Genomic DNA, 22,233 nt, shown 5'->3' on the forward strand with positions numbered 1-22,233 from the left:
ATCTAAATATGGGTTCTCCGACTCCAAATCCAGCACTTTTTCTTCTTTGGAGACAACATTTAGACACCAAAATCCAAGGCTAGAGCTGGAGACTTATCATTCATTCACTTTGGGGCTGTTCTGATGCCCCTAATCCTTGGCCAGTAATTTTTCTCCCCAAACTTTGGTCATAATGTAATAAGGCTATGTTTAGTCAAAAATTGATCCAGGTCAGGTTTGGAGGCAGTGGCAGAACATGTCTAGAGAGTATTTGACTCTCTGCATGTCTATAATGCCAAAGCTTAAAACAGTGGTGGTTCTATTCAGGTTCAGAAAAATTTCAGGCTCCATCCTGAGGAATCCCTTTGAGATAGATTGTCCTGTGAAATACTTCGATTATCCCTAATGTTGCTCTAACAACATAGTTTAAAAAATAGTCACTTTAAACATCTTCTTTTAGCAGAAACGTTTAGGACATTTTTATTTTGGTCTACTGAAACCATCAACTGCAGAGGTTCCAAGAAAGCAGATGTGAGAATGTCTTTGGATCCTATTCGATGATATACAATCCTTAAGTACTCTTGAATGTAACTGGCCCCAAAGGCTATGCTTTTATGTGGACCAGTCACAGGAACTATGCCAGTTTACACGGTTCAGCATATGAGATAAAACTAGAAACAGCCAGGTGGAAGATTCTAGATCCCCTAGAGTCCCCTTCTAGAAGGATTCTACATGTGAATTGGAGTGTATTCCTGCTGACCTATGTACAAATCTGTCATGTACTATGAAAGCCTTTAAATACCCAATAAAGAGTGGAAACTAAGAACACTCACAAAGAAAGATAGAAAGCTGACAAGATAGACTACACAGGAATCTAGAGACTAAAATTTTGGTAATCATGGAACTGGATGGGTTCCTGAACGAGAACACCTCTGCACCTCAGTCTCTAGACGGAGCTACATGGTCACTATAGAAAGAATATGGTCTTCCCTTCTAGAGTTGTTTATCTTTTCTGTGCCCAAGCCACACTGAAATGCAAAGTAAAATGATACACTCGCTTCAATGAAATAAAATAATCATTTGTTGTTTGTTTTAATTTACATATGGATTTCATGTCATCCCATCACATTTCTATTACAGAGGAGCCTAATCTTCAGTGGTTAATACTATATAACTATAAAAAATGTTCTTTTTGCAGAAAAATATCCACCTTCACCTTTCAGAAAGCCAGGACCACAGCCAACAATAATAAACAGAGAAGTAGCATATTGACATAGTGCTTTATTTAAGCTGTCTGTACGAAGGAAAATAATGTGCATCCCTATCATATACGTGTAAAAATACTAAGGATGTACAGTGTACAAAAACAGTTTCTTGTAGTTATTTCACATCCTTGTGGGTCATATACTTAAGGAAATAAACAGTTTAAGTATGACCGACAGTGAGAGTAATACAGTTCCTTGGGTTCATAGTCACGTCTGCTTAAAATCCTTAACCAGATGACTAGATCTTGCACGGATCCAATGAAAGAACTAGCAAGGTCAAGAAATGTCACAAACTCTAAAGCTACAGGGAGGTAATTGAATTACCAATTTAGAGGTGTCATTTATGGTTGTTTATTTATTTATTTAAATAAATACTTTACAATTCATGCTTGCCTGTAATGCACTACCAGGAGCAAGATAAGGAAATTCTACTGTAGACAGTACAAACAGTAGCAGCAAAGTGTGTACATTGAGGTGTAATAGATAGACCCTGCAGTTAGTAAGGAAGGACCTTACTTGTGTACTCTAGGAGAAGCACAATGGCCCCTGCAAGAAGAGTCAGCTTTAAGAAGCTAGAAATCAGGGGTGGGAAATGGAAAACAATACTGGAATAATGTTCTTTAAGCAACAGGAATGTGTTGGAAGATGCAGTTAGTGTAGAACGCAAAGCTGTGTGCAAATATGCCTCCAGTCCAAACAGAAAGAGCCGACTTCCTCCAAGATGTCTGTGGTACAAGAGGGCACACTTAGTGACAGTCAGTACAAGCTGGAGTCAACCACATCTGAAATGTCCAATGACTGACTGAAGGGTTCCAGGTCCCAAGGCCTTTTCACCTGCCAGAATTCTAAAACTACAGTTGTGAGCAAATACAAGTTCCCCCAATCTCTTTTTTCAACAATGCAATTTTGTTTTTATTTTCATCCCTTTTCCCAGCTGAATGAAGATTTGGGGCACAAAATCAGAGATTCCCAAACTCTAAACCAAGTGATGTTCTGTTTGTCCTGAATAAGTCATCAGTTTTCTTGAAAGCAATGTGGGACACAGTTTATCCTTTTTCAAATTCAACCTGAAATAGCTTTCCAATATTTTACCAAACTAAAATGCAAACTTTATTATGCTATTACAAAAGCAGAGTAGCTAAGCATAGGGAGAGAACCACAGGCCATTTGCTGGAGATTAAAAGCCAGCTGGGAGAAGCTGATGGCCTGGGGTTCAGTCAGAGTCAGTCATTAATCTTTAGGAAGTGTCCAGTGCCAAGGTCACAAAGAACACTTATCTCAAGATTTTAAAAACAAAAAAACAAAACAAAACAAAAAACCTAATGGATGTGCCTTGCATATGGGTGATAGGCTTTCTGTTGGTCCACAGAGGGCATTTCAAAGGAGCAAATGCTCACAATGGTCAGTCGGCCAGTCCCCGTCTCTCATGTCTTCGGCTCATCTGATACTTTCTTATGTAATGAGTGCAAAACAACTTATGGGATGTGCTCACTATTCCTACTTTCTTTTCCAAAGATGAAAACTCAATACATTACCAAGTAAAAAGATGAAATCCGTAAGTATAAGCAAAAGTGAGATATCTCTTACTTTAATTGCCCACTTAATATTAAATATGAACTTCACTCAGAAATATGAAAAATTAGAATAAAGTCTATATCTGAATGTGTCTTAGCTGCCTTAATAAAATGCCCTTTATCCCTTTTGTCAGCCCCAGTGTAGCCACTGCCAGCAGTGGTCTCACATTAAATCCACACTTTCAGCATCAAGCAGCTAAGACATCTGCATATGAATATTATTTTTCCTATCTAAAAGTCACTTGCTCTTTCATACAACACAATCATAGTACTACATAATGCTGCCATTTGTCACTGTGGGAGCTGCTAAGATAGTGAAACCAGAATACTTCAATGATAATCCTATGGAGCAAGGATTTCCTTCTACTAGTAATAAGAGCAGCTTTCTGGCCCCATAGACCTTACAGGCTGCTATGGAAAACTTCAGCTCCTAGCACCAGAGGGTTTAAATCTGAAGATCATTAATAAAGGAGAAAGATGAGGTTTGCATACATGCCCCATTCAGTAAGAAATGTTGGGGTTTGGGGACATGAGTATATACAGAAAAAGAAAACTTGGAGGTGTTCTTTTTTTTTTCCCTGATGACAATTCAGTGATTAATGTACCATGATCTGCCCAGTCATGCTGGGTTTTCTTACCCTTTCTTTCCTACTTGGTACATGTTAGCGGTGGTTTCTTCAATCAGTCCTCTTCATGTTCAGTGTGCCAAGTAAAGTGCTTTTCTCATCCTCATTCTGGTGTCAAACCACTTGAAAGCATTTCCTTCACCCAAAACAGACCATCGTTTCTATTCTGCTGCCTGGTTTTCATAATACATTAATTCTCAAAGGAGCAAAAACATTCGTTTGTTTTGTTAACTCCCTGGCACTGGTATTTGGGCTCTCTCCATTTACAGCACCAAGGGTTAAATGACAGTATCTCTTCCCCTGAAGCCAATTTCTATGCAGCGTATACAATTTCAGAGCCTTGTCAAAATGTCCACATAGGAGAAAAAAGTGCATGATTCTCATCAGCTTGTACATTCCTTTGCATGTAGGACAAACTAAACTGCTGTAAGCCTAATCTATGTAAGTTGTAGCTGTATCTGCTAGGAGGACACACGCAATCTTCATCACTAAAAAATAAATACTACTGCAATATAAACAAAACCAACCCCAAAGGACATTCAAAGATCTTAACATTTGTGAAAAGATAATTAACATAAAACAAAGTAAAAGTGAAAACATGGAAGGCAAACACCTGTTTCTCTTGGTGCACAAGTTTTGGTGAAGAGCAGGATCCCTACGCCTGTCTACATTCTTTAGCCATCAGGAGTGATGTACATCAAGAAGGAAAAAAAATTTAAAATATCAAGCACATGGAAAAATGCTCTCTGGTGCAAATCATTTCATTAGACCCTTCAAGCGACTTGAACAATGCTGAGTTTATGCCGCCTTCATTTCTTGGCTGTGTGACGCTCACTTGTCCATGATTGCACATGAAATCTGGAAGTCTAAGTGTGACACTGGGCAACTCGAGCCCCTCTACTTCTTCGGTAGTAGCCAACAGGAATTTATATAAACACATATGTGTGTGTGTATGTGTGTGTGTGTATATATATATATACATATACATATATATGCATATATGTATATATATCAACAGTTAAGTCCTTTGCTCAAATGCTTTCCAAATGAATTCCAGCCAGATGTTAATGACATATACCTGCTTCAAGTACTTATATGCCCTAACCCAAGCTTTGCATAAGCACATCACCACCCTCTCCAAATTGCTTATTTGGACCAGCACAAACAGATGCAAGAAAACGTTAGGAACTAAGTCTTCTTAGTCTAATTAATATTCTGATTCACCTTCTAGAAAGTTAAGAAATGCATCTATAACCAATTTATCTCTTTTTTAACCTCTGAGGTGAGGGAAAAACAAAAGATGACAATTGGTGCACAAATGTACAACGGAGGACTCATGACTTCCAAAGATTGTAAAATTACTTCTTAAAGTTGCTATAATAGTGAGACGGTAGCAGCAATAGCATGAGACCTTAGACTGAGATAAAATTTCATGCAAAAACAAAAAGGCAAGTGTGTTTGTGTCTCTTTGTGTGTGTGCGTGCCTGTGAGAATGTTTGTAAGAGAGGGATGGAGGGGGCATAAGGGTAGGGCAGGGGTGAAGAGAAAAGTGGGGAGAGGGATGAAGGATCTCGTTCAATTTGGGACGACGTCTGAAAGTGCTCCTGCTATCTTGGCGAATAGCTAGTACTGGTGGTGATGCCCAGGAATCATTTTTTATAATAAACCTAGGATGACAGTGATGCAGCAGAACTCAAGAGGATTATTCTCGTCCACTTGCAGAGTAGGAAAACTGTGGGAAATGTGGCCGTCTCTCATTGTCCATGCAGTCCATACCATCCTCATCATCTGTGGGGATGAAACAACACTTTGAACTTCACATTAATTTTTTTTAACTAAACTCTCTTTACCTCAAGGATTATATTTTCCCAGATTCTCACAAAAGAGGGATTAAGTTTCAACCAACATGGCTTACATATACTTGTGCTCACTATTAAATTATAACTGTATTTATTTTAAGGACTACCTTATTTTATAAACTTGGAGCCTTAAACCGAATAGCATCTTAACATGATGTTCTACATTAACACACAATAAAGATTAAAGATTAAATATTATTCATGACACAAGAATAGATACTAAGTAAACTGTAGCAGGAAGGGAGAAATGTATTGATAATCTGCAAAATAACTAAAAGGTAGTGTTTCCATTTAAAATGTCCTTTCTTTATATTCAGTATTTCTGTTATTTCCATTAACAACAACTTATTATTACCAGAAATAATTATTATTATTTTGATTTTTAAAAAATGTTCATGAAATGCCATCTCACTACCTTTCTCCCTAACTATATGGTGATTCATGCCTCTTCCTAACAAAAAAGTTCCTAACTTAAATCTTACCTCTATACTTAAAGCACATTTCATCTTATTCTTTCTACTGTATAACTGGCAGAATTAGCCATGATTATCTATTTATAGTGTTTCATATACTTACCCTTTTAATCAAGTGAAATAGTCCCAATTCTTTGAATAGACCCAGTTCATTTAAGGGCCACTTCATTCCCCCACCCTGTCCAGCCCTGGCCATTTAAGTGACTTTCTAACAAATATCAGGAGAAACAGAGTAAGAGTCACCCTTTAGACCATTATGGTACTTAGTTACAATGTACTTGCACCATGTTCTACAAACATGGAATTTAATAGCTTTGTTATATAAAAAAAGAATGCTTTGTATTCATTTATGACATAGGAAATAAAAGGTTCTGTTTTTTACAGAGTCTCAAGTTTGCTCTTTCCTCTTTTTTATTCTCAATCCAGAATATCCTAAGAGCTGTTACACCATGTACAGTTGGATGTCTACAATGCATCCCAAAGAATAGCTATAGCTATCAAGTGGTAGTTAAGAAATTAACAAACATTTGTTGGGTGCCTAGTGATGCCCATCTCTTCCTGCCATTCAGGCACATTCACTCATTCTTTCTGTCCCTCTCTGTCTCAGTTTCTCTCTTAGACGGAATGAGCTTTTCATCAGAGAAGCTCTGCATAAACTTGGACTGCCTCCATATCATGGCTATTACCTAACAGTAAATGTCAAGGCCAAGGAAGAATGATAAGGAAACATTCAGAACTGAGCTCACACAACAGTATATTATAGGCTAAATGGGTACAGTGTTGGCAGTAATGGTGGTAGGTGAGAAATCACAAAGAATGAGAATCCATTCCTGATGGTTTGGGATACAAGGCCCTCGGAAGCATGTAGTAGTCTGAGAGGCCAATAAAACACTATGAGTTTGCTCGAGAATACTCCGAGTCTTGGCTACATTTCTTAGCACTACCCAGGCAGGCCTCAATTTCCCTATACCTAATGGCTATATCATTAATACCTATCTGCTTTCTGGAAATAATCCACTTTTTAAATCTGGATTTTTCATGGATTATTTTAGTTGGAGGACCCTTACTTTCTCATCAGATGAACTCTCCTTGTTTTTCTCATAAGAGATGGGGAGTAATATTTGTTGAGACATATTGTATAAAATTCCTCATTCTACAAAGACACAGAGGCTGATATCCCCACGTTTTCTTTATGACATGAGCCAATCATACTTTAAAAAAAAGTTTTCCCACATGAACAGCTTTGTTTTGCTGAGAAACTTCAAGTACATTCAACATGTAGAAAGCCTGGTACTGTTTGAACTCTTGTAGCCAATGGGAAGCACAAACAAAACAGCATCTCACTAGGGCTCCAAAGCAAGCAACCTTAGTCCCACCATGGACCATCACTCCAATGAGGAGACAGGAGGAGTCCTGGGTTTAGTGTGTAAGATTCATCTAGCTTCTTCTGCTGCTACTGCCAAGCAAAATTCAAATTACTGCCAACAAGGCTCTACGTTACTTGTGAGTTAAAAGAAAGCAACTTTTCTGTCATCATAGAAATATTTTTGTGATTAAGAAAATACACATGCTACATAATCTGTAGCATCTTCACCTACTGGGACACCACGCTTCCTACTGATGTCACATGGCTATGATTCCTTAGGACTTTATCCCTATGCTCACCTTCCATTGGGAATCCCTGCAGTAAAGGATAATGCAAGAACAAAAAAACTGAGGAACCCATGGAACCCTCAAGAGGAGCTGGAGAAAGGGAAAGGTCCTTCTGCCTTAGCAAGACATTAATTACTGCACTAATGTTGAAACGGAGACTATATGGAACTAAAATGACAACTGTAGCTGTATCCCCAAGTCTGGAATGTTGTAATGATGTATGCAGCATCATGAAGAGCTATGTACATGTGTAAATAAAGTGCATATGTATATACACACACAGATATGACTGTTCTTAAAATTCAGAGGGATCCAGTTGGGCTTGGTAGACAAAGAATAATAGATAAAGATAAGGCCAATGATGACCTTTAGGCAAAACACCTAATGAATGTAAAAATGTTAACTGCTCCCCTTCATTCTCTGGACACATGTAAAATTCTCTACCTGATTTGCTTAATGAATTTGACAAACTGAATTACATGGCAATAAAAGCCTCTAGATCTCAAAGAAATCCTCTCTCTGTACAGTAAAGGTGGCGGGCCATCAATGGCTCCAACAACACAAGACTATGCCTTCCAAAATCTGTTCGCTTAATTAACACCAGTAAGGACAATCTGGCATGCTGTTGCAGCTGTTTGTCGTAGCTGGAACATTTTGCCTCTCCAACTGCTGGTCTGTACTAAAAAATAACTACATTCTGCTTTTTCAGGGTGAGGCAGTGAGTGGGAAGACAAACGCTAACTAGTAGAACTGCTGTGGACTTTTATGAACAAAGCCTCTGTGCTTGTCTCTACACAGTCAGAAGATTTGCCCTGGCTTTCTAACCAGCTCTGTTATTGAAAGCTGCACAGAGTAAAGATTATGTTACATGTAATCACAGTTCAATGTTTCTCTGAATTTCCTTGAGCTGTCCTTTGAGAGAGCCTAAGATAAAGCCAATGATTGGAAATACAACATCCTTTAGTACACGTGCCCATCGACCACAGCACATGCATTGGAGGCAATGGAAAGGCAATTCACAATGCAGGGGCTGCAGTTAACAAGCAATGAGTCTATTACCCACAACAGAGAACCAAGAAATACTCTGACAGCTGATGCCAAGAGCAGCACTGCTATCTGAGCCAGATGGCCAGCAGGAGCACTACCTGGGCAGACTGAACATCTCCCTCTTTGCTAAACAAAGGACACAACCAGAGAGGCAATCATCTCTTCCTTAACTCAGACTGATACAACACATTACTGAACCTAATCTATCTAATCTCCTCCACAGATCTCCTTGGTAGGAAAATCACCCCATCAAGCCAATTGCCCTTCCAAGTTTATCAATTAGATGAGATGGGGACAATTCCCATTTAAGGTATTTTTGTGTGGTCTCTTTGGACCATCCCTGAGCTTCATGTGACAGTAATGATGCTAGATCAGAAATCTGGGGCACGTGGTGATGCCCATATCACACTTCTGGCCAGGGTCAGCCTTATACTTTTTATAGGCTTACAGTTTTGTGTAGATGCTGAGAGTTCTATCTAGGAATTATAATACTGGGGCTTTATGTAGCTTTCTAACCTATAACCTATCTCTCTCAGATCCTAACCAATATTCTTTAAAGATTTTGAAATTTCTGAGCTTATAATTTATGTTAATAATCAAGACTTCTGAAACACAAATGTATAAGTTCAAATTGTGTTCTAGAGATGACTGAAAAATGCCTTCTCATCTCAGAGCACTGAATATGAAGTTAGAGAAACTGAGAGAGAATTTTGGCTCTCCTACTTAGTACCATTATAAACTTGGCAAATAACTTAACCCCTCTGGTACCTAGTTTCATCATCTCTAAAATGAGCAGAAATGGCAAAATCTCTTAGGTTCCTTCCAACTCTAAACACTATGGCAGCTAGGTAGCACAGTGTGTAAGAGTATGGGACTTGGAGTCAGGAAAACCTGGTTTCAAATTCTGTCTCAAATTCTGAGACCCTGGGTAAGTCCCTTAACCTCTCTCAGTTTCTTCATCAATAAAATGGACATAACAGGAGTACCTACCTTCCAGAGCTACTGTGAAAATAATAAATGTACAGCACATTGAAAACCTTTAAGTACTGTGTAAATGCTAACTGTTGTTACTGTGGTTATGGTTGGAAAGCTGCACCAGCTTAGGCCACAACAAGCAGGGCTGTGGGAGATTCTTACACGAGCCTGAAAGACCCTGGGTACTCTCAGCCCCTATTCCCAGCCTTCCAAGGCTTGTCTCAGCAATACATGTACAGAGGCCTCTAGCCCCTTCCCAGAACTCCTCATTCCTTTCCAATACCTCAGACACACCTGTAAGACAACAGCAGGGCATAACTCACTGCTCTACCTGTCCCCTTAGATGACATCCCTTCATCCTTTGGCTCATATTTCCTAGGTGTATGGGAGGCAGCTATTGTATAGTGGAAAGTTCACTGGTCTTGAGAATCTGGAAACTGAGGTTCTAGTTCTGACACTGAGCAGCGGTGTGACTCTGAGCAAAATCATGGTGTCCCTTGGAGATCCAGTTTCCTTATCTACAAAAGGAGGAGCTTGAACGACTTGATTTTCTGGGGTGCTTTCCATCTCTGGATTTCTGCAATTCTCTAAGTGGGTGAGATGGTGTTCCACTTATGGGTTTCCCTTCCATAGATGCTCAGTACATAGCAACAGTCTGGGCAAAGATATTTTTTTAAATAGTGTGACATGACTAATGTGTGTGAAAAATTGTCTTACTCTTAGAGTAATCTTTTGTCTCCCTCGGAGTTTCCTCAAATCAAAATTTGACCTTCACTTGTGGACTAATGGTGATACACACAGACCACTGAGAAGCAGGCACTGGCAGCAGATGATGGTTCTGATCATTCTTTCTTCCACTAGAGTGCACTTACTTAGGGTAGACTTCTCTTCCAGATTCCTCAGAGCAGACTTGGAGTAAATTCATCTAAGACACCTGAAGCACCGCAATGGCTTACAACATTTTCACACTGCCGGTCATAGGTCTGCACTGTGTAGCAGCAGCAAGTCAGAAAGGGTCAGGGAGTAAAGAGGTCATTGGTGACAGATACATTTTAGGCTATAATCTTCCATACTAGGAGAAGTCTTACACCCAGCTAGACCTACTCTTTCTCTCTCAAAATTAAAATTTTTAAACTTGTCTTGTCTTATTCATCACTTTCACTGGAAGACCACTCTTAAGAAGAATAGGCTCGCCCTGCTGCTAAACTCAAAACATGCTCTATTTCCCAATCATAGTTACGTCCTTATGGATCACTTACTATTTACTTACATTTTTCAGGCGGTGTTATTGTAATTGTCTGAGCTGTAAATTCTTCATCAAAATATCTGGTGTCCGTCTCAGACGTTACTTGAGGTTTAAAAGGAGGTACCAGCTGAAGGAGCAGAGAATCAAAGTGTCATCAATGAAGCTGAATACAACAAAGGACAAATACAATATAGATAAAATCACTGATCAAATGGTTAGTTAGGTGTGCATGGCAGAGGGCTACTTGGCCAACTCACTGCATGTGCAGGAGGCTACTTTGGCTTCCCTGTGCCTCAATGGCCTGAATTTTTTGAGTTTTTTTCAAACCTGGAAGAAGCTGCATAACAGTGGATATTTTAGGCTGTTGTGATATGAAATGAACTTTGGGAGTTGTTTCATTCCCTCTCCCCTAGTAAATAAAACAGGCTTCAGATCTTTTTTATTGATGGGGGTTGGTGAGAGAGAGATCAATACTGAATTTTTTTTTAAAGGCAATTGGGGTTAAGTGACTTGCCCAGGGTCACACAGCTAGTAAGTGTTAAGTGTTTGGTCTAAGGCTGGATTTGAACTCAGGACCTCCTGACTTCAGAGCCGGTGCTCTATCCACTGTGCCACCTAGCTGCTGCCTGAATTTTTTCTAGGACCTCAATAAAGGTCCTGGAAATGTATGACAATATTCGAGTAAGACCTGTGTTCAAATCCTGCCTCAGATGGTGACCCTGGGCAAGTCACTTCTCCTGGCTTCAGTTCCTCATCTATAAAATGGGCAGTTGGACTACAGAGTCCTTTTTAGATTGAAATCTATGAACCCGTGATCTTTATGCTATCTGGTTGTGTTTCTTAGCAACAAAAGCTATTTCCATAATCCAATTCCTCTTTAATCTACTGGTAGGGAAGTATCTTTGCATTTCACAAAGGAAAATAAATTGTCTTTGATCCTGATGAGACATATAAACATTTCTGCCCTGTAACTTGTCTGTGACCAGTACAGGTGAGACAAATTTGGGTAGGAGGACATAGAAAAAGTCATGGGTAAAGAGGCTGCAGTCATGTGAGTTTTCTCTCAGCTCCCTCCTAACTATAGAAAAATGACCACTGGGACAGCTGCCAGTTTTTCCTCTGTGAATTTGGTCCTGTACATAGATGAAACTTGTTTAAACACCTCCTTTTTTATTCAAAAAAGTATGATGTTTTGAGCAAGAAATAAAGGAATGTTGTATAAAAAATCATTCATAAGAAGAATAAAGGCTTTTCAGAATAACATTTTCATACGACAGAGAAAAGGTATAAATAGGAAAGTCAAAATTGGTGCATCTGGTAGAATTTCTCCAAAGCAAAATTCCACATTATGCAATCAAATCACTGTGCAAGTCTTTTGATAAAAAATTGTCATAGCTAAGATATCAACTTTTACATGAAATAACAATGTAAAACTACTTAAATCATTCCAATAGATAGCCAATATAATAAGAGGTTTTGGTGGTATTTCAAAACACATTTTAAAAGTAAATTACTACATTTCAGATCTTGGCAAGCATGTAACTAAGCAATTTTCATTTCCTTTCTCCCTCATCCTTTTTTTTCCCCCAGTCCCAAATACACAAATCGTCATTTGAGGCTTGTGGATTCATCTAAGCACTCTTTTGGGGCCTAAATCTAATCCTGGTTCTATTTATCAACGGGTAATAGATACTACAGAACAATGTGGCTGCCCTCTCAGCACCCTTTAATCCCCCCACCTGGAATAGGGCCTTCTGCCAGGGACCAATACAAACCTGCAGTGGCTGCCAGGACAGATTTTTCTCTAGCTGTTCTATCAGGATGATTTGACACAAGCAAGCAACTCACTAGGCAGAAGAGAAGTGTGACCTCCTCGACTTGGGAGCAAATTTACCCCTGCCATGAACACTGCACACATATGCACAAAGCCTTGCTGGGTGTACATGAGGCAGTCTGTTTGTGGCTGTTTAAGGACCTTCAACATTAATGTCTCTTTTCACCCTGGGAGGGAGTTGAGAGGCCTGCTTCTAGTCTCTGCTGTGATAGTAACTTTCTAAGTGAATAGTCCCATGCAATGTTAGCTCCTGGATGGCAGAAACTTTCATTTTTGTCTCTATACCCAGCACTTAGTATGCTGCCTGGTATATAGGCACTTAAAGACACTTGTTGATAGACTGATAACACCTCACATGTTATATAGCGATTTAAAGTTTACAAAGTATCTTCATTATTATAGCCTGGTGAGTGAGGTCGGTAAAGTGCAGGTATTACTAGATCCATTTTACAGATTAAAAAACTGAAGTTTAGGGAGGTTAAGTGAGTTACACAGGGTCATGGAGAGAGGCTGGCTAAATCACATACCCAGAGCCATATGAAGAGTGTCTAAGGTAGGATCTGAACTCAGATCTGCCTGCCTCTGGGCCCAGTGCTTTCTCCTCTGTGCCACCTAACTGCCTCAACTTAAAGACTGGAATGTAAGGCTCTTTATTATAAATTCATAGAGCCATACATAAGAAAAAGTGTGCTGCATAGACACAGCATTGGATACAGAGTCTCAAGATCTGGGTTTCAGTTTAGGCCCTACCATTAATGAGGTTTTCAAGTCTACAAAATGGTAAGGCCAATATTTCCACTGCCCACCTCAATGAGGCATCAGGCTCAAAGTGTATGAAAAACACTCTGAAACCACACAGCCCTACACAAATGCATTATTTTTATTTTAAGCTTTGTCCTTTCCATCACAAATGGAACTTCTCTCAGGCTCAGATGCTTCATCTATAAAATGGGAATAATAATAGCATGTGCCTGCTGCAGGGTCATTTTGGATCAAATGCATGTCGTAATGGAAGATGCTTTGCAAACCGTGAAGCACTATATAATAAATGTTAGCCATTATTATTATTAAATAAATTTAAAATAATTTAAACTATTATGTGCCAGTTGCTAGGGACATAAAGAAGAAAATTGTCACTGGCCTTGGAAAAATTACAAAGAAATTTAAGTTGTAAGGAGAGACTTCCAGGAGTCAAGATGGCAGAGTAAGCAGTAGATCACTGTCTCTCTCCCATTCTCATCCCCAAACACCCATAAATTAGTGTCCCAGAACAGATGCTGGAATAGTGGAGTATACTGGCCGCACGCCGACCTTCTGCCAGCTGTGCACCAGTACCCACTCCTTCTATAAGGAGTACACTACCAGAGTCTTACCCACACCCGGGTCTTCGGTCCTCAGCCAGATCACCACACAGAGACGAGCCATCGGGAGGCGCCAACACCACAGCTTTATTCAGAGGCCAACACAGCAAGCCATCATAGCAAGCCCAAGCAGCAAGGCCAGAGCAACAGGGCAGGAGCCAGGGGAGAGCACGTGTGTGATCTGACCACGCTTGTTCCTAAAAACCTACTTAGCCCCTCCTCCCCAGCCCGCTTACTAGCCAATGATTGTAGGGTCAGATACCGGAAGGGGCTGTCTGAGTTTAGCACACCAAGGGGGAGGGAGTGACGTAGGAGGCCAGGACCGGATATAGGAAGGAAGCATCTGGGAATGGCACATAGACAAGAGTAAGTGACCTAGGAAGTCAGACTCAGGAGGGGTCTGGGTCAGTGCTGCACAAAGGGACCCAGGAAGTCAGGAAGGTCACAAGAGGCATCTGGGGATGACGTTGCATATAGGGAGGGGACTAAGCAGAGGGAACTCAGTCCTCTGCCATCCCACTCCCATGTGGCGCCGCCCCTTGCCTCAGGAGCTCAAGCTCCGACTACTTCCTTGTACCCAGCTTATCTCACAAAGCACTGTCCATTGCCTCAGGGCTTCTGCGTATCCAGCCCATCCCAGTACACACTCTGCCTACCACAGCCCCTGCCTCGACTTCCAAAATACCCAGATCTTACCCTACCCTTGCCACAGCACCCAACCTGGTAGCTGCCAACATCAGACAGTCCCTCACAATTCCCCCTTTTTGTTTAATAGAGAGGTGGAGACGGGGTCTCCATACTAGGCCTTCGGTACTGAGTGCCTCTACAAAACCTCTAAAAATCCTAAGAAAACCTCCTAAAATAGTGGGTAGTAACAATAACAGTATAAATGCAAAAAGAGTTATAAATGCCCAATGGGTTACAAAGGAGGGGATGGGGAAAGACGTATGCTTAATCCAATCACTAAGGTGATGAACAATATCATCAGTCTCATGTTGGTGCCAAGTGTCAGATATGTACCGTGCCAGTCTAATTAACACCCGCAAAGCCTGGAGTACAGAGGAAAGATTTGTAGCCTAGATCTGGGAAAAGGCACAGGTAACATTACATCAAATAGAAAAGAAAGGAGAGTGTCATATACTTTGTGAAACGGTGTCGCAAGTGGCGTTATGGTATAAGGGTGTTACACAAATGGATCAATATCAGCCATCGCATGGCAACTGCTGTCTCAATTCCAGCCACATAAGTTCATTCCCAATGTCCTGAGTAGCCAATGCTACTTTTTCAATCTGCTCCTCCAGCCGCTGATCAATATCAGCCTGCACTTGGAGGGCTTGGGCGAATTTATCGGCCAGTTCCTCTATTTTTGAGGCAAGCAATTGCTGTCCACTATATAAGTCCTGTATCTGGAACTCCTTGAAGATGGATGCTGTCAACGCCAAGTGCCCCCAGCCATTCTCTCGTGTCCCAGGGCACTGGAGCTGGTGCAACCTGTGGCAAAGTCCTGATCGCGCAAAATGAAAACAGTTTTACTCAGTTTAGATATCCTAACTGTCTTTTCTTTCTGCTCTCTCTGAATTTTCTGTTGACTGTGTTTCTTCTCCCATCCTTGTTGTCTCTCCCGGGGCTTCTTCAACTCGTTTTGTTCTTCTTTCTGGTACCCAGCGGCTCTGGCCATCAGAATCTGTAAGACATAAATACCCCGGCCCTCTCCACAACACTACAGATGGGCCTTGCCAGTTTCCTTCATCGTCCTTCCAGAGGACTTTCTGGTTAAGGGATGGTGCATGTAGTGCTGTTTTTAAGGGGCCAGATGAATTACAAGTGGGTGGTGTTATTAGCTGTAGCATGCTAGGGGATAGGCCCGTGTCTCTATCTAGACAGAGAAAATTATATGTATATAAAGCTTTATCCACATCTTCTTGGGTAGGCCACCGCCCTGTGCCCCGACCTCCTACTCCTCCTTTTTGTTTACTGAGGGTAGCTTTCAAGGTATGATGGGCTCGCTCAACAATAGCCTGACCTGTGGGGTTATAGGGGATCCTTGTAACATGCTTAATGCCAAAGGATGTAAAAAAGGTAGTCATTTGTGTAGATAAATAGGCAGGCCCGTTGTCAGTTTTAATGATGTGAGGGATCCCCACAGAGGCAAAACAATGGTACAGATGCTTAATAACTGATGGGGTGTTCTCCTTACTGGATACAGTGGCCATTATAAATTTGGAAAAAGTATCAATGCAGACATGGATAGTGACACGGCCAAGATGAGTGACATCCATTTGCCACAAGTCATTGGGAAAAAGACCTCGTGGGTTAATCCCCTTACTGGGTGGAGGGGGGAGAAAAGGAACACAGCGCACACATCGCCTCACAATTTGTCGAGCCTGTTCACGAGTTAAACCATACAGGCGTCTCAGGGAGCTCACTGGTAGGTGTAAAAAATCATGGGCTTGTTCAGGAGGGGTGAGGACTGGCAGTAGGGAGCACTGTAAAGCATGATCCGCTACATCATTGCCTTCAAAAATGCCTCCTGAGGTAGACTGATGAGAATAAACATGGAGAATGTAAAGGGGGTTTTTTTGCTGCAACAAAATTTGCTGTAATTCCCTCAGGAGAGAGGATATGGTGGACTTATGAGGTTGGAGGACAGCGTCCTCTATGCATTTAAGAACCTTTACTGCATATAGACTATCAGAGATTAAGTTTATAGGCTCAGGATATTTATGGCAAGCCTGGAGGATGGCAAAGAGCTCATTTTTCTGGGTAGAGTCATAGGGGGTTTCTAATACTGTTATTTCCTTGGAGGCCTCATGATAAATAGAGGCCTTATAGTTTTTTGTAGCATCAGTGAAAACATTTGAGCCTTGAACAGGTTCTCCCATAACCTTTCATTGGGGTGGTACTAAGGTTATTTGCTCTAGCATAGGGAGAAGCAGACAGGAGGAATGAGGACTTATCTCGGCCCATTGGGAGCAATGTGCCCAAGACCAATAGGTTTGCATAATGGCTTCTCGCTGTCCAGGTTCAAAATTCGAGTAAAGTAAAGGTCGCTGTCCAGACAAGTAGACAGCCCTTTGTACTGCAGCTAAGGCTAGTTCCCCTAACATCTCATAATAATTTGGCAGTACCTTGTGAGCCTTCTTTGCATATACAAATTCTAACAATTTGGGACTTTGGTGTATAACACAAAAAGGACTCTGTTGATTGACCAAGGAGACCTCTATTCTACCTTTGGGGTCCCATCTGGCGGTCTGGGCCTGGGCAGCAAGTGAGAATATTTGGGACACTGCTGCCTTAGCAGCAGGAGTCCATGCCCGAGCGGAGTTCAAATCTGAATTTCCTTTTAAGATATCATATAAAGGCTGCATTACAGCAGGAGGAATGGGTGTGCGGGCCCTGAGCCATTGGATCTGTCCCACTAACTTTTGGAAGTGATTCAAGGTGGTTATCTTATCAAGCACTAGTTCAGGAATTTGATTGCTAATAGAGACAGCCTCCATACGAAGGCCTAGGTATATGAGTGGGTAATTGGTTGGACTTTGTCAGGGGCCACCACCAAACCATAATGAGCAAGTGCAGAGATGGTTTCTTTTACTAATCTTGCTAATGTTTCATCACTGCTGGTGGCTAATAAAATATCGTCCATATAGTGAAGTATTGTGGCTTTAGGCCATTTGTCCCTGATAGGGTCCAGCACTCTTCCCACATAAGCCTGACATAAGGTGGGACTGCAGCACATTCCTTGGGGCAGGACCTTCCACTGATATCTTAAATCTGGTTCTGCATTATTGGTGGTGGGTATAGTAAAGGCAAATCTCTTTCTATCTTCTGGGGATAATGGGATAGAGAAAAAACAATCTTGGATGTCTATGACTGTCACAGGCCATCCAGAAGGCACTAAATTAGGGGAGGGAAGGCCAGGCTGTAGGGTTCCCATGGGCTCTAGGGTGGTGTTAACCACCCTGAGATCTATTAACATTCGAAATTTCCCTGATTTCTTTTTTATTACAAACACTGGGCTGTTCCAGGGGCTGGATGTGGGCTCATTGTGCTCCACCTGTAACTGGTGCTGCACTATATCACGTAAAGCCTGGGCTTTCTCTGCAGGGAGGGGCCATTGGGGTACCCAGACTGGGTTATTAGATCTCCATGTTAGAGGAGTGGGTCTGATACAATAAAATTTTTCTTGCTGCCCAACGGCCCCAATTGAAAATCCTGCAGGGGTGGTATATAAACAGATGCACCACAAGCCTTCAAAATATCCCTTCCCCATAAATTCTATCTCAAACCAGCAACCACCGGGATCGATTTGGAAAATTCCCTTGCTGTAAAGGGGAAGTCCGAACCACCGGGTAAAAGTCGGAGATTTTCCTGATGCAGCCCCGAGGGCGCATTCTGAGGGGGTGGAGCTTCCATCTGGTAAGCTTGTTGAGGGGCCCTCCTTGCCCCGCCTCCCGACTGGCTTGCAGCATTCTTTAGCATAATGGCCAGATTTGTTACAATTGTAACAAATTGCCCTAGGGCAGGCTCCACCAGGTTTCTGGCTGCATTGTGCCTTGAACTGACTGGCTTTCCCGCATAGATAGTACAATTTAGTCTCTTTTGTTTTCAGCACTTCTGATAGTCCTCTCCAAGCGGCTGCCTGTAGGCAGGCCACGAAATCCGGGAAAGGTTTATCAGGACCTTTTTTAATCTTGGTCAGGGAGGGCTTTTGTTTCCCCAAAGCCTGAATCTTACTAAAAGCCCGTAGGGCACATTGGGAAACAGCTGCAAATGCTGTATTTAGTGCCTCTTTTAACTCCTTACACTTCTTCCATTATAAAGGGGCCCAGGTCCTCCCTCCGTCGGTTAAGTGTGGGGGAGGGGGCCGTCTCTCCACGTGGCTTTCCTTGCTACAGTTTCCTGCTCTCTCCCGGCTACTGCTCTCCTGCTCCTGCCCTCCTGCCCGGCCTTGCTTTCTTTTCTCTTGCTTATTTTCAAATTCGTTGTTTCCAGTGACCTCTGTCTCACTCCCTGAGTCTGTCTCACTCCTAGACTCTTCCTCACTACTGATTTCTGCTTCTTTCACTCTTTTATACACTTCTTTCCCTTGCACCTCCCGTTCCGGGACCTTACCAAACAATTGTCCCATCCTCCTTCCTTCGCCCTATCGGCTAAGGGTCTCGTCTCTCTTCCCGTGACCAGACCAGCTGGTCCACGGGGCCTCTGGCCTATTTCCTCCGCCCCACGTTGGGCGCCACTTATACTGGCCGCACGCCGACCTTCTGCCAGCCGTGCACCAGTACCCACTCCTTCTATAAGGAGTACACTACCAGAGTCTTACCCACACCCGGGTCTTCAGTCCTCAGCCGGATCACCACACAGAGACGAGCCATCGGGAGGCGCCAACACCACAGCTTTATTCAGAGGCCAACACAGCAAGCCATCATAGCAAGCCCAAGCAGCAAGGCCAGAGCAACAGGGCAGGAGCCAGGGGAGAGCACGTGTGTGATCTGACCACGCTTGTTCCTAAAAACCTACTTAGCCCCTCCTCCCCAGCCCGCTTACTAGCCAATGATTGTAGGGTCAGATACCGGAAGGGGCTGTCTGAGTTTAGCACACCAAGGGGGAGGGAGTGACGTAGGAGGCCAGGACCGGATATAGGAAGGAAGCATCTGGGAATGGCACATAGACAAGAGTAAGTGACCTAGGAAGTCAGACTCAGGAGGGGTCTGGGTCAGTGCTGCACAAAGGTACCCAGGAAGTCAGGAAGGTCACAAGAGGCATCTGGGGATGACGTTGCATATAGGGAGGGGACTAAGCAGAGGGAACTCAGTCCTCTGCCATCCCACTCCCATGTGGCGCCGCCCCTTGCCTCAGGAGCTCAAGCTCCGACTACTTCCTTGTACCCAGCTTATCTCACAAAGCACTGTCCATTGCCTCAGGGCTTCTGCGTATCCAGCCCATCCCAGTACACACTCTGCCTACCACAGCCCCTGCCTCGACTTCCAAAATACCCAGATCTTACCCTACCCTTGCCACAGCACCCAACCTGGTAGCTGCCAACATCAGACAGTCCCTCACAGTGGAGCCAGAGGAAAGATGGGGTGGACCACTCTTTTGACCCAGGAGACTTAGACGATTAGCAAATAAAGTCTGTATCACTCGAGTACAAGGGGAGTGCAGTCCAAGAGAGGAAGTGTCCCAGTAAGCCAGCAGCAGGCTTCACCTCAACAAACCAGCAGGAGATACTGAGGCACAGAGCAGGCAAACACCAACACCAGGACCCCACCTCACCCATGTGCCTTAGCACAGGCAGGGGAACTGGCAAACTCCAGCTCTGAGAACCACCATGTGTGTTGCCACAGCCCCAGCTGGGAAGATGCCCTCCAGCAGTGAACCTTGTCATGCTTTAGCACAGCCCCAGGTGGCCAGACGTCCTCCAGGAGCCAAACCTCCCTGTGCTTTAGGACAGTCCTGGGCAGGCAGGTGTTCTCTATCAGTGGATTCCATGTGCTTCAGCGCAGCACGAGGGAAATGCAGAAAAACCCCACCTGGCTTTGGCACATGCTAGACAACACCACTAGGACCCCAGGTCAGCACCAGGTAAGCTGCCAGACACCTATAGCCTCCAGCCACCAGCACCTGAGGCCCCAGCACACAAAGCTAATGACCAGGCCCCTGAACCTGAGCAAAAGAAGCTTGGGACAGTGGCCCCTGTGCTCCAGCAGGAGAGCTCAACTTTAAAAGCCATGAAATAGGCAAAAAAAATGAGCAAAAAGCAGAAACAGACAATAACCATAGATTCTTATTATGGTCACAGGGAAGATCAAAACACAAACTCACAAGAGGACAATATTGGCAATATACCCAAATATAAAACTTCAAAGGGGAATATGAACTGGTCTCAAGCCCAAAAACTCTTGGAAGAGCTCAAGAAGGACTGTAAAAGTCAAATAAGAGAGGTAGAAGAAAAAGTGGGAAAAGAAATAAGAGGTATGCAAGAGAGAGTCAATAGCTTGGAAAAAGAAGGTCAAAAATGACTATAGAAAACAATTCCTTAAAAAAATACAATTGGCAAAGTGGAAAAGGAGGTACAAAAACTCTTTGAAGAGAAGAACTCCTTAAAAAGTAGAACTGGCCAAATGGAAAAGGAGGCACAAAAGCTAACTGGAACAAAAAAAACCAAACCAATTCATTAAAAATTAGAATTCAGCAAGTTGAAGGTAATGACTCTATAAGACATCAAGAATCAGTCAAACTAAATCAAAAGAATGAAAAAATAGAATAAAAAGTAAAATACCTCACTGGATTACAACCAAGAATCAACTACCCAGCAAAGCTGAATATATGTCAGGGAAAAAGATGGACATTCAATAATATAGGGGATTTTTAATCATTCCTGATTAAAACGAAAACAAAAAAACCAAACCAAAACAAAAACCAGAACTGAACAGAAAATTTGATCTTCAAATACATGACTCAAGAGAAGCACAAAATGGTAAACAGGAAAGAAAAAAAAAAGATCTTATTCAATACGGTTAAACCGTTTACATCCTTACACGGGAAAATGATACTTGTAACTTTGGAGAACTGTATCTTTATTATGGCATTTAGAAGGAGTATATATAGTCAAGGGGTGTGGGAGTAGGTTGAATTTGATGTGATAATAAAAATAATTAAGGAGGAGAAAAAAAAGGATTGTACTGGGAGAAGAGGAAAGAGAGAGGCTGAATAGAGTAAATTACATCACAGGAAGAAGAGGAAGAAGCACAAAGACCCATTACAGCAGAGAGAAATAAGGGAGGGGCTGAGTATTGTTTGAACCTTACTCTCACTGGATTTCGCTCAAAGAAGGAATAACACATATTCTGTTGTTTTTTGAAAACTATCACATTCTATAGGAAAGTAGGAGGAGAATGGGGAAAGAAAAGGGAGAGGGTGGACAGAAGGCAGGGAAGAAGGGAGGGAAGAAGTAATAAGGTAAAAGGAAAGAAAATGGAAGGGGGGCTGATAGAAGGGAGGGGACATTAAGGGAGACGGTGGTTAGAAGCAAAACACTGGTGAGGAGGCAAACAGTGAAAGGAGAGAGAAAAATATAAACAAGGAAAAATAGGATGGAGAGAAAGACATAGTAATAATAATTGTGAATGTGAATGGGATGAACTCTCCCATAAAATGGAAGTAGACAGTAGAGTAGATTAAAAATCAGAATTCTACAATATGTTGTTTACAAAAAACATGTTTGAAACAGAGAGATACACACACAGAGTAAATATAAAAGGCTGGACCAGAATACATTATGCTTCAGCTGAAGTAAAAAAAAGCAGGGGTAGCAATCCTGATCTCAGATAAAGCAAAA

The 22,233-nt window shown here is 42.2% G+C and overlaps 1 protein-coding gene across 2 annotated transcripts in view; it reads right to left on the reverse strand.

The window, feature by feature from the left end:
• Positions 1-1,047: 1,047 nt before the first annotated feature.
• The window catches only part of LOC114049643 (RAC-gamma serine/threonine-protein kinase), a 362,981-nt gene continuing 341,795 nt past the window's right edge, over positions 1,048-22,233 (reverse strand). For both annotated transcript variants that reach the window (XM_027870919.1, XM_027870920.1), the window contains 2 exons: positions 10,722-10,824; positions 1,048-5,232 (listed from right to left, as the gene is read on the reverse strand). In XM_027870919.1, coding sequence (XP_027726720.1) covers positions 5,147-5,232; positions 10,722-10,824 — 189 coding nt within the window. In that variant the 3' untranslated portion in view covers positions 1,048-5,146. The remainder of the gene's footprint in view (positions 5,233-10,721; positions 10,825-22,233) is intronic.

The sequence above is a fragment of the Vombatus ursinus genome, unplaced genomic scaffold (assembly GCF_900497805.2).
Source record: "Vombatus ursinus unplaced genomic scaffold, bare-nosed wombat genome assembly UNPS02014798.1, whole genome shotgun sequence".
Classification (NCBI taxonomy): domain Eukaryota; kingdom Metazoa; phylum Chordata; class Mammalia; order Diprotodontia; family Vombatidae; genus Vombatus; species Vombatus ursinus.